The sequence below is a fragment of the Silurus meridionalis genome, chromosome 21, assembly GCF_014805685.1.
Source record: "Silurus meridionalis isolate SWU-2019-XX chromosome 21, ASM1480568v1, whole genome shotgun sequence".
In the NCBI taxonomy this organism is placed as follows: domain Eukaryota; kingdom Metazoa; phylum Chordata; class Actinopteri; order Siluriformes; family Siluridae; genus Silurus; species Silurus meridionalis.
Genome location: NC_060904.1, coordinates 6,977,089 through 6,988,933, shown reverse-complemented (window position 1 = coordinate 6,988,933; position 11,845 = coordinate 6,977,089). Strand labels below are relative to the sequence as shown.

General features: G+C 38.5%; 1 protein-coding gene across 1 annotated transcript in view; it reads left to right on the top strand.

The window, feature by feature from the left end:
* Positions 1-5,447: 5,447 nt before the first annotated feature.
* skida1 (SKI/DACH domain containing 1) overlaps positions 5,448-11,845 on the top strand; it is a 7,106-nt gene continuing 708 nt past the window's right edge. The window contains exons 1-2 of the mRNA XM_046834172.1: positions 5,448-8,091; positions 8,198-11,845. The exon at positions 8,198-11,845 is cut by the window's right edge and continues 708 nt beyond it. Of these exons, the coding sequence (XP_046690128.1) occupies positions 8,354-10,573 (2,220 nt within the window). The 5' untranslated portion in view covers positions 5,448-8,091; positions 8,198-8,353 and the 3' untranslated portion in view covers positions 10,574-11,845. The remainder of the gene's footprint in view (positions 8,092-8,197) is intronic.

Below are 11,845 nucleotides of genomic sequence, written 5' to 3'. Positions count from 1 at the left end.
GAGTTTTAGGGCAAAATAGTTTTGTGTTGCAAATAAATTCTTATTTCCCATTTTTACTCATCATAAAAAAATGTCCTTGTCTGCTGGGTTGATTTAAAAATACAGAGAGATCACAATGTTTATTCTGATTATATTTTTGATTATATTTCCTTATCATTCAGGTCATACCCTTTAATAATAGTTCATAAAAAATAAATATAATAATAATAATAATAATAATAATAATAATAATAATACCTTTAATAGAATAAACAGGCTTATTTATTTTGAAATAGCTTTTATAGAAGCCTACACATATTTATTTGTTCTATAATATTGCACTTGTATTTTATTATAATCAATCTAAAAAAAACACAGTTCTCTTTCATTCTCTGTGGCATAACCTAACCATAGACCAGGAAAAATCAAATCAAATGTAAAAATTTTAAAAAGCCCATTTACTTTTTCTTTTTCAACACATTTTAATCTACAAATGCTTTCATTTGTGTCTCCTTTTTTAAGGTTTCATTTGACCGGCCCAGTGTTTAGCACTCATAAATATAAAATCAATGTGTTATTGGTTGTGTTGTCAGTATGTCTCAGAGGTTCACATGTGTCTCAGGATAACTAAGATATTTTACAGTATTATTTTAATACAGTATAACCCTTTATGTAAAGGAAGTGCATTAATAGTATAAGCAATTCCTCTCCGATTTGAATTTGAGCAATAATAACACTACTACCACTAATAATAATAATGATCAGTATAATAACTATAATTATAATAGTAGTAATCATAGCAATAGTAGTAGGTGTTATAGCAGTAGTAGTACTGTAGTAGTAGTAGTAGTAGTAGTAGTAGTTAGCAACTGTGTGTGTGTGTGTGTGTGTGTGTGTGTGTGTGTGTGTATTCTGTGTTTAAATTAGTGGATGACAGTGAGAGATTTTTTTAATATACCTCATCATTAATAATTGCATATATGGAGTCACCTCATCAGTGCCTATTGTGTGTGTGTGTGTGTGTGTGTGTGTGTGTGTGTGTGTGTGTGTGTGTGAAGTACATAGTCCTATATAAAAACAGAATTTTGACATTTTTTGGGCATGTATTCATAGAATAAGTGACACGTGAGAGTAAACCCACCTGTATCTCAGTGTGATACAGTAGTGTGTTATAGTAGTGTATAGTAGTGTGTTGTAGTGTGTATAGTACTGTGATATAGTAGTGTGATATAGTAGTGTGATATAGTAGTGTGTATATTAGTGTGATGTAGTGGTGTGTATAGTAGTGTGTTGTAGTGTGTTATAGTAGTGTGATATAGTGGTGTGATATAGTGGTGTGTATAGTAGTGTTATAGTAGTATGTATAGTAGTGTGATACAGTAGTGTGTTATAGTAGTGTGATATAGTGGTGTGATATACTAGTGTGATATAGTAGTGTGATACAGTAGTGTGATAAAATAGTGTGATATAGTGGTGTGTATAGTAGTGTGTTATAGTAGTGTGTATAGTAGTGTGTTATAGTAGTGTGTATAGTAGTGTGATACAGTAGTGTGTATAGTAGTGTGTATAGTAGTGTGTATAGTAGTGAGATAGAGTAGTGTGTATAGTAGTGTGTTGTAGTGTGTATAGTAGTGGGATATAGTAGTGGGATATAGTGGTGTGTATAGTAGTGTGATACAGTAGTGTGTAATAGTAGTGGGATATAGTGGTGTGTATAGTAGTGTGTATAGTAGTGTGATACAGTAGTGTGTATAGTAGTGGGATATAGTGGTGTGTATAGTAGTGTATAGTAGTGTGATACAGTAGTGTGTATAGTAGTGGGATATAGTAGTGTGTATAGTAGTGTATAGTAGTGTGTATAGTAGTGAGATAGAGTAGTGTGTATAGTAGTGTGTTGTAGTGTGTATAGTAGTGGGATATAGTAGTGGGATATAGTGGTGTATAGTAGTGATACAGTAGTGTGTAATAGTAGTGGATATAGTGGTGTGTATAGTAGTGTGTATAGTAGTGTGATACAGTAGTGTGTATAGTAGTGATATAGTAGTGTGTATAGTAGTGTATAGTAGTGTGATACAGTAGTGTGTATAGTAGTGGATATAGTAGTGTATAGTAGTGTATAGTAGTGTGTATAGTAGTGAGATAGAGTAGTGTGTATAGTAGTGTATAGTAGTGTGTTGTAGTGTGTATAGTAGTGGGATATAGTAGTGGGATATAGTGGTGTATAGTAGTGTGATACAGTAGTGTAATAGTAGTGTGATATAGTGGTGTGTATAGTAGTGTGATACAGTAGTGTGTATAGTAGTGTGTTATAGTAGTGTGATACAGTAGTGTAATAGTAGTGTGATAGTAGTGTGTAGTAGTGTGATATAGTGTGTATAGTGTGTTATAGTAGTGTATAGTAGTGGATATAGTGGTGTGTACAGTAGTGTGTAGTAGTGTGTTGTAGTGTATAGTAGTGGGATATATAGTGGTATATAGTGGTGTGTATAGTAGTGTGTTGTAGTGTATAGTAGTGTGTGTATAGTAGTGTGTAGTGTGTATAGTAGTGTGTATAGTAGTGGGATATAGTAGTGGGATATAGTGGTGTGTATAGTAGTGTGTTGTAGTGTGTATAGTAGTGGGATATAGTAGTGTGTATAGTAGTGTGTTGTAGTGTGTATAGTAGTGGGATATAGTAGTGTGTATAGTAGTGTGTTGTGGTGTGTATAGTAGTGTGTTATAGTAGTGTGATACAGTAATGTGTATAGTAGTGTGTTGTAGTGTGTATAGTAGTGTGATATAGTAGTGTGTACAGTAGTGTGTTGTAGTGTGTATAGTAGTGTGATATAGTAGTGTGTTGTAGTGTGTATAGTAGTGTGATACAGTAGTGTGTATAGTAGTGGGATATATAGTGGTATATAGTGGTGTGTATAGTAGTGTGATACAGTAGTGTGTATAGTAGTGTGATATAGTAGTGGGATATTCTATACTCTAGTATTTGAAATAATGCAGTGAAATCCAGCTGATCAGTAAAACACACTATGTGCTAACAGACACAAAAACCGGTGCATTACGTGTTGGGTGTTTTTTTTTTCCTCTTTACTGCAGAAATCGGGAAGCCCCACAGAGGGTCTCAGAGGCGCACAGGGAGGGGTTAAAGGGGGAATTTGCCTATGGCACGAGCTGGGCTTTTACGCAAAGACTTCTGGGTAACGTAGGGGCGCTCGCGCGCTTGCATGCACACATATACACAATAGAAGTAACACACGACATGGCAGGGTGAAAGGTTACGGACGCCCACCCCCCAACTGTCTTTTTTTCTTTCTGTCTCTCTCTCTCTCTCACACACACTCACTCTCATACACACACTCACTCACACACACACACACTCACACACACACACACACACACACTCACTCAGGGCGGCTTCAAGTTGCAAATAATCAATGTCTGTGCTTGAAGCTGGGAGAAGGAAACTACTTGGATGGAGGAATTGCTTATATATATATATATATATATATATATATATATATATATATATATATATATATATATAATTAAAATATGTGGGAAAGTGGGAAAAAAAATTTAATACGTGCATGATCTGAGCCTAAGCTTTATTCTTTGCTGAGTTGCAGCAAATTTGTATTAATTAATGAAATTATTTATTTACTTGCTTGCTTATTATAGCAGAGTCTAAATATACAGTTTTATTAATCCAGAGGTGTATTCTTTCTAGACAGCTTAATGCTTGGTATAATTTTTTATTTTTTTTATTCATAATTAATTGATATGATGGCATGTATGAAAACTCTTAATTGCTAAACACAAAATGAATCACTGCACAGAAGGATGATAAAAAAAAATGACGCACTTTTAGACTCAGATTTTGTGTGTGTGTGTGTGTGTGTGTGTGCGTGTGTGTGTGGTAGTCTGTTAAAGATTGAAATTAAAGGCAATTGCTACAACATTTAGCATGTAATCTATTTAATCTGATCAGAATTTTTAGAATTGTTGGTCTATTTTTTTATTTTTATTTTTTGTGGTAAAAAAAAATAAATGTAATGAAAAGTTCGTGGTTTTAGAGTAAAACTGAAGTAGTGTGTTGGGCGCTGGATTTTTTTTTTTTTGGGAAAGGGATACGGACTGTGGGGGAAACAGAAATGGAAAAAAAATGTCTGCTTTTCCTTTGTTCTGCTTTTTGTTCGAGGATTTTACCTCCGAAATCCATCAAATCTCACAATGTTCTTCATCAAACTTTATGCTGATGGGAAAATGTACTCTCACCTGTGATGATATAAAAAAAGAGCAGCGAAAACTCTTCTTCTTTTTTTTCTTTTTTTTCATTTGCCGAAAAAAATCGTTTTCCTCGAGCTGCGGTGGAGAGCAGTGCGGACCCCCCACTTCGGATGTGTGTGTGTGTGTGTGTGTGTCGGCCGTGTCTCATTCCCTGCACCCAGACTAAAGACGAGAGTCCAAGCACAGTAGATGTGTTTCTTTTAGGTAATTAAATGTAAACTACACATTAATATCTTGTGTTAATCCGTGAACGCTTCACCTTAACGTGACGCACGGATCTGCGCGCAAACAGCACACGTTTTTTTGGGTCTCCATGTGGCAGTGTGTATTTGAGGCTAAATCGCTCTCAGTGCTCTTGAATGGAAAAAGTGAGTGTAGTACATTTGAAGATTTCTGTGATTGCCCTGCTGTAGAGCTGTTGTTTAAATCATCTCCAATCAGCCTGCAAATTCATCGCTCATATTCCTGTTAGCAACAAATAAGCGCTTAGAGGAACTCAAAAAAAAAAAAAAAAAAAAGAGGCATCACAAAATGAAAAAAAAAAAAAATGAAAAATAGCTTGTGTTTTACTCGGAAGTAGAACGAGTTGATTTTTTGTTTCTTATTTATTAAAGCAGTGTGCGGCATCTGGACCAAAGCGACGCATTAATACTGAAGACATTTCGTCCAGCACATGTTTAATAACCTATTGTTTTATTGTGATTACCAATACAAGGCCATCGAGATGGAAAGAGGCTTTGAGTAAAGACCTTATCTGTTCCTGCAGAGTCACCACGAACAGGAAGCCTGGTTCTGCTCAACTTCGTGCAATTCACACTTTATTACACTGTACAGTATTTGGTGACTGTGCTTTTTTTTTTTTTTTTGGGGGTGGGGGTGTATCGAGTGTGTGTTCATTGTATTAATTGCACAGCTGAATTTTTATATCTCGTGTTTTACACCAGATCAGCACAAATCAACAAGCACACACATACACCATACACGTGCACACACACGGATACACACGCGGATCAACCTTTATCGTTCACGTCACAATTTGGGAAAATTTTTTATTGTGCCTTACAAAATTAATAAAGCCTCGGAAAAAAAAATACGAGGGGATATAATTATAACATTCTTAATAATATTTATTTAAAAAATCGCAATATTATGAATTGTATACATTTTATATTTTAAAGAAGTAGCAACAATCACAATAAACAAAAACATTTTCAAAAACCAAAAGGCATGCAGATGATTGGATGGTTGGAGATTTGTACAATATCCGACGTCCGAACACTTTTGGGATTGGAGTTGGGGGATACAGTTAGTCTAAAGAGTGGGGGTCCGGGAATTTCTTAAGAGTTCATTATTTTGAAATAATATTGATCGATCATGTATATCAAAATAACACATCATCAACACATCTGGCTCTTTTTTATATATTCTTGTATATTACAAATCATAACTCAGGGAAGATCTGTTTTATTCTGTGTTTTGTTTATAAGCCTCTTCTATGACCTTTGGTCTCCGATTTCCCCCTTTGAATTCATTCAAGGTCTAAAGAGAGACACTCATTTGCGCTGTATGAGTACGAGCTTAATGGGTTTTGGGGGTTTTGTTCACGTCTTTATAGCCCAGTGTTGCTCATACACATCTTATACGTAACCAGATGTACAGTGGCCACGTGTGTTTAGAGATTTGTAAGTTTTAAAGGATTCTGAAATCTAAAAAACGTAGACATCATGCGGGGAAAAACTTCCTTTTCCCCCTTACAGGGTTGTGTATAAGTGATAGTGTAGTGTCTTATTCTTTATTCAATTTATTATTGATTTGGACACAATGTAGTTTGTGGTAAGAGAGAGTAGAGCAAACCATGATGTAAATTGTTTTTACATTTGATTTGTGATATTTTTCAGCACAATCATCGTCGTCGTTGTTATTGTTTATTTATTTATTTCATTATTTATTTTTATTTCAACGTGTTTTGACGTTAAAATCAGTCTGATGGGTTTTTTTGGAACGCTTTTATTTATTTTAAAATAAATGGCACTGAGTGCATATAGAGTTAATCTTAGGGTTTTAATGTTAAGCCCTTTAAACTGCGTTACATTATTTTGCATAAAAATAAATCATAAATAGTTAAAATCACCCATGTTAATAAACACTCCATCATTAATTGGCCATAATAACACATAACGCTTAAATTCCCCTCATTGTTTCCCCAGAGACAAAACGCTACATTAATTTCGGACATGAAAGAACCAACGAATGAATGAGTAAATGAATGAATGAATGAATGAATGAATGAATGAACCGAACTGCTTCAGACGTTTCTCCAGTATTATACACAGTGTTTTGACTGATGGCAAAGCGCAGCATGGAGTTATTGATCTCTCTCTCTCTCTCTCTCTCTCTCTCTCTCTCTCTCTCTCTCTCTCGCTCGCTCGCTCGCTCTCGCTTTCTGTCTTTCTCTCTATCTCATGTCACGTATATGTCAGTACATACGCCCAAAACGAGGAAGAGGGAATGGTTCATGAACACACACACACACACACACACACACACACACACACACACACGCACACACACACACACACACACGCACTATAGGAAATGAAGAAACGACTCGACTCGATATATGAAAACATTAATGGAAAAGTATATGAAAATTTTCTCTCACTGTCAGTCACACACACACACACACACACACACACACACACACACACACACACACACACACACACACACATTCAGGATCTCTCAGCCTTCTAGTGTTTTTTTCTCCTTTGATCGATATAGTCATGACTATCACAATCTAAACTGAAACCGGATCCGAGATGTATTTGAAGTTTTTTTTTACACTAATCTTTGACCATAACGTAAAGAAATCCAACTATCGAATCACTTCCTCCTCCACCGCACCCTTTCATCAATAATGCCTTTAGGTCTGGACATTGTTCTTTCTTCTAGAAGAACACCATACTTTACATTTGCATTCAGTTCGTTTAGATGTTTAGACTTGTTCTCTCTCTCTCTCTCTCTCTCTCTCTCTCTCTCTCTCTCTCTCTCTCTCTCTCTCTCTCACACACACACACACACACACACACACACCATATATAGAAAGACCGCATTTGCCCCCCTCCCACCCAGAAAAGGGATTCAGTGCAACTTTATATATTCTCCTGCCATTATTTAAAATTCCTTACATCATGTCGGAGTTAAAGCAGCTATTTAACTGAATATCAGAAGCAGTGTTTTAACAGCTTCGTGTTGAACATCATCTTAACCCGAACAAAAAAAAGTGCTGTTTTAAAGAATAAAACGGGAATTGAAAATGTGCCTGACACGGTAGTAATGTAGATTTAAAAACAATAGTGTGTATAGAAAGAAATACACTAATAATAATAATAATAATAATAATAATAATAATAATAATAATAATCGTAATAGTAATAATAATAATAATAATAATAATAATAATAATAGTAACAATGCCGTCCTGCTTGTGGATTGCAGGCAGTGTTACAGTACAATAGTAGTATAGTAATTACTCAGAGGAGGGGTGAGCGTGGTGGAATTATCCATTTTTATTGCATCACCTGTCAGAATGGTCCAATCAGCGCCGACTTTGGGAGGCTTTAATTGATGAAGGTGTCTCCCAACTTGCTCACTTCCCGCTGTCAGTTTATTTGTGGCTTAAACCAGCACAGGGAACAGCGGTTGCATTTTGGGGGGCTTTTATTCGCCTCTCTCTCTCTCTCTCTCTCTCTCTCTCTCTCTCTCTCTCTCTCTCTATCCGTTTCACCTTCCCTCTTCTCTTTATGGGGAAGGAGAGAGCTGAAGGGACTGCAGGTATATAAGAGCTGCATGCAACGTCTCATATCTCCATCATGGTGCTCCTAACTAAATGGCGGTGCTGTTTGAAATTATTTAAGGACTGTTCCGTCTCTATTTTCAGATCTATTTTTGCCTCAGTTTCCAACTTTTCCCCCCTCTGAGTGTGGACCCCATTCGCGGTCCACGTTGAACTGATCAGCAGTGATGCCTTCTGATAGAGCAACTGCAGTAGCAGAGGAGCATCAATGCTGGGATTCTTAACAACACAATAAGGAAAATGGGAGACTTGGAGTTTGGCTTCGAGGAAATGCAGGGTGTAAAGCTGGGATATCTTGTCATTCAAGGCAAGCAGATGTTCGCCCTCTCGCAGGTCTTCACCGACCTCTTGAAAAACATCCCACGGACTACCGTGCACAAACGGATGGATCACCTGAACGTGAAAAAGCATCACTGTGATCTGGAGGAGCTTCGAAAGCTCAAAGCAATAAACTCGGTGGCTTTCCACGCAGCTAAATGTACTCTGATCTCCAGAGAGGACGTGGAGGCTCTGTATTTCTCCTGCAAGACGGAGCGCGTGCTGAAATCCAACAAAAGGAGGACGAGGACAAAAGCGGACGAACATCTCCGAGGTGAAGAGCGTTCCCACGACGCTCGAAACGGCTTTTGGAAAAAGAAACTTTGGCTGAGTTTTCGCGGAGTCTCGCCGACTCTGGCTCTCCGAAACAAACCTGTCAGATCGGAGCTCGCGTCCAATCTACCTCAAATTTACAGTAAATCCATCTACCAGAACTTTCAGCCGGTCACCCCGACTGCACGGAGAGCCTTCAGAAACTATGAAACTGTGCAGATACCTGGGAAATGTGTGGAGTTTAATGAGAAACGCTCGTTTTTTCGAAGCGGGGAGATCTCCAGGAGAAAGCCGGCTGTGGCCGCCATTTCAGCTCCGTCCGCCTCGGAGCTTCCTTACAAAAGGAAAAGGAGGTGCGAGAGACACTTCGGGGGCAGAAAGCGACACTACCGGCTGCTCGTTCCTAAGTGCTGCAAACCAAAAAGCTGTCTGGCGAACGGGTCTTTTAACCATTTTCACCCGGATCATGAGCTCTGCTTGGAGTCCAGACATTTTCAGGAAAGCTGCAGTAGCGACACCGAGTGCAGCTCCGCCAACGACTCGGACTTTGGCTCAAGTTTGTCCACCAGCAGTAGCACCAGTAGCTCCACCAACTCTGGAACGACAGACGACGACGAGGAAGACTCGTTTACCGGTTCTTCAGAAGAAAGCAGTGATGGAGGAAGCTCGTCTCAGTCCGATTCAAGCTCCGTGTCCAGCCGGGTTTCGATGCAGAGTATCCGATTTCGGCGCGCGCGCTTCACGAGCCTTAACGCGAAAGCGCCTTTGGTTCTGCAGCCCACTTTCCATTACAGGTCTAATTTTCAACCCAAAAATGGAAGTGTCTATGGAAATGGTGCAACTCTGGATTGTGAGAAAGCAAGTAAAAAAACTTTGGACATGACTAAACACAGACGCAGGGAATGTGATGAATGGGAATGTGGGAAAAATGTATGCACGGTTGGGAATTGTTTCTCAGGCCTGAAAAGAGTCGTGGCTCCACAAATGGTCGACTTTTCCAACGAGCCAAAGACAACCGAACATCTGAGTGGTAGAAATAAATATGTAAGTTTTACACCCTGTGCAAATGGAAAGGTGTTTCCACAACAAAGAGCGTCAGGATACCAAGCAGTCTGCAATCAGGACAAAGACACCGGCGTTTCTGCGGCTCTCGAGAGCAATTATTTGGAAGGTGCACATTCAAAAAAAGATGCAAAAACAGTCATCTGCCTCAAGCAACCATCACCTCTCAAAACAGTCAAGACTGAGACTGAGGAATTCACCACACACACAAACCTGGACACTACAGGAGACACGAAACTCAACCACGTGAAAATCAAAGTCGAGGACACTTTTGATGAGTATGAATATGCAACCCAAGAACACGCTTATAAATGCAAGGAGACATACGATGAACACGAAGACGCTTTGTTTCTCAGTACTGATCATGCAGATCGTGCTAAAGATGGCAGACAAACATTTCCCCCTCCTTCCAAACAGGAACCAAGCAGCACTTTAAACACTCAAGGGGATTATAAAAACGCAAGGTTCAGGAAAAGCTACCGGACACCAGGTTGGGGGAAAAAGGCAGAAAATGTTAAGACAAATGCGAAGGTGGACAGGAGTCCTAGACCTGCTGGCAAATGTGGGAGCAAGAGAACTGCAACCCAACATGCATCTTCTTTAAAAACAACTTTTAACTTCATGGCGAATTTTCCATGCCCTCCGTCTCTGATCGTCGGCAGTGATGGAGATTTGAGTCCTGCTTACTCTTTAACCTCTTTCAGGACTAACCAGGTGCCTCATCCTTCTCATCCGGTGTGGACATGGCAGCTCGGCACTTCTGTTATACCTCCTCACCTAAACCAGAGATTCAGGAAAACAACATAAGCCAACTTTTGAGAGGTCAAGTCTTCAAGGCACTGATAGTTTTTGTATTTTTTTGGTTGTTTCGGTGGGCATGCAGGAGGCCTACACCTCCATGTTGACGTGCTAAAGAACCCCAGGATCACTGTGGACGTTTGGAAAATTTTCATTAACAATTGCAATGTTGTGGATGTTTACTATACGACCTGTTGGAATTTTAAACGACATGCCTAAGAATTTTGGAATAGACAGACCTATCCAATTTTTTTCCAGGAAAGCTTGACTTTGACTATTAATATCATCTCTTGCGTTTTTTTGTAACTTGCAGATTCCAAATATTTTCCCAAACATTCACAATAACAGTTAAACTTATTGGAGGTATACACTTTGGACCGGGTTTACGTATTTATTCAAGGGCTGAAGCCTAGTTGGTCCAGACTCCCGTCCCATACTGCGCCGTCCCCCTAACACACACACACACACACACACACACACACACACACACACACACACACACAACAATAACAAAAAGGCCCTGGACGATTGACAATCAGGAGCTGTTTGGATTTGCACGAAGTTGAGAAAAGGGAAGAAACTCCAAATCGATGTAAAGGCATTGATAGTCTTGGAGCTGAAGCACAGATTTGACTATGCATTGCTACAATGCTGTAATGCTCCATAATAGGCTGGTAATTTATATATATATTTTTAAATTCTTCAGAATTCTTTCCACCTGGACATGAATAAAGTTGCAATGTGACTTACATTTTAATTAGACCAAGTAATTATTAGTAATTAGGTTCACTTGGCCTAGTTATTGGGTGCTCTTTTTGCTTGGTTTAGCTAAAATGATATTTGACCCTTTTTGTGGCAAATTCTTTCTTCTTCTCTTTTTTTTTTTTTTGGGTTAATCAAAGACAGCTTTAAACACAATGTGGTCTTCATGCAACCATGATAATGTGAACAAAATCTAAAAAAGGGAGTTCGAATGCAACTATAGCCAACATTATTTATAATCAATGTTCACGATGCAAGAAATCAGATGCCTTGATCCACCAGAGAAGCTCAAACCGTCTAAAAAAATTCTCGAGTGTAAAACTCAAGTGTGTTCTTTCTTGGTGCTCTTCTGCCCCGTGGAAATGCTTGTGAATTTACTGTGAAATATTTGAGCCTACGTGTTTACCTTGAGCAAAGCAGAGTTTGTTAACTAAGCAGACTTTGGAAGTGGAGCACACGAAGGATTTCAAGCAGCCAAAAAAAAAAAAATTGCGGATGGCCATCTGATTTGAATCATGT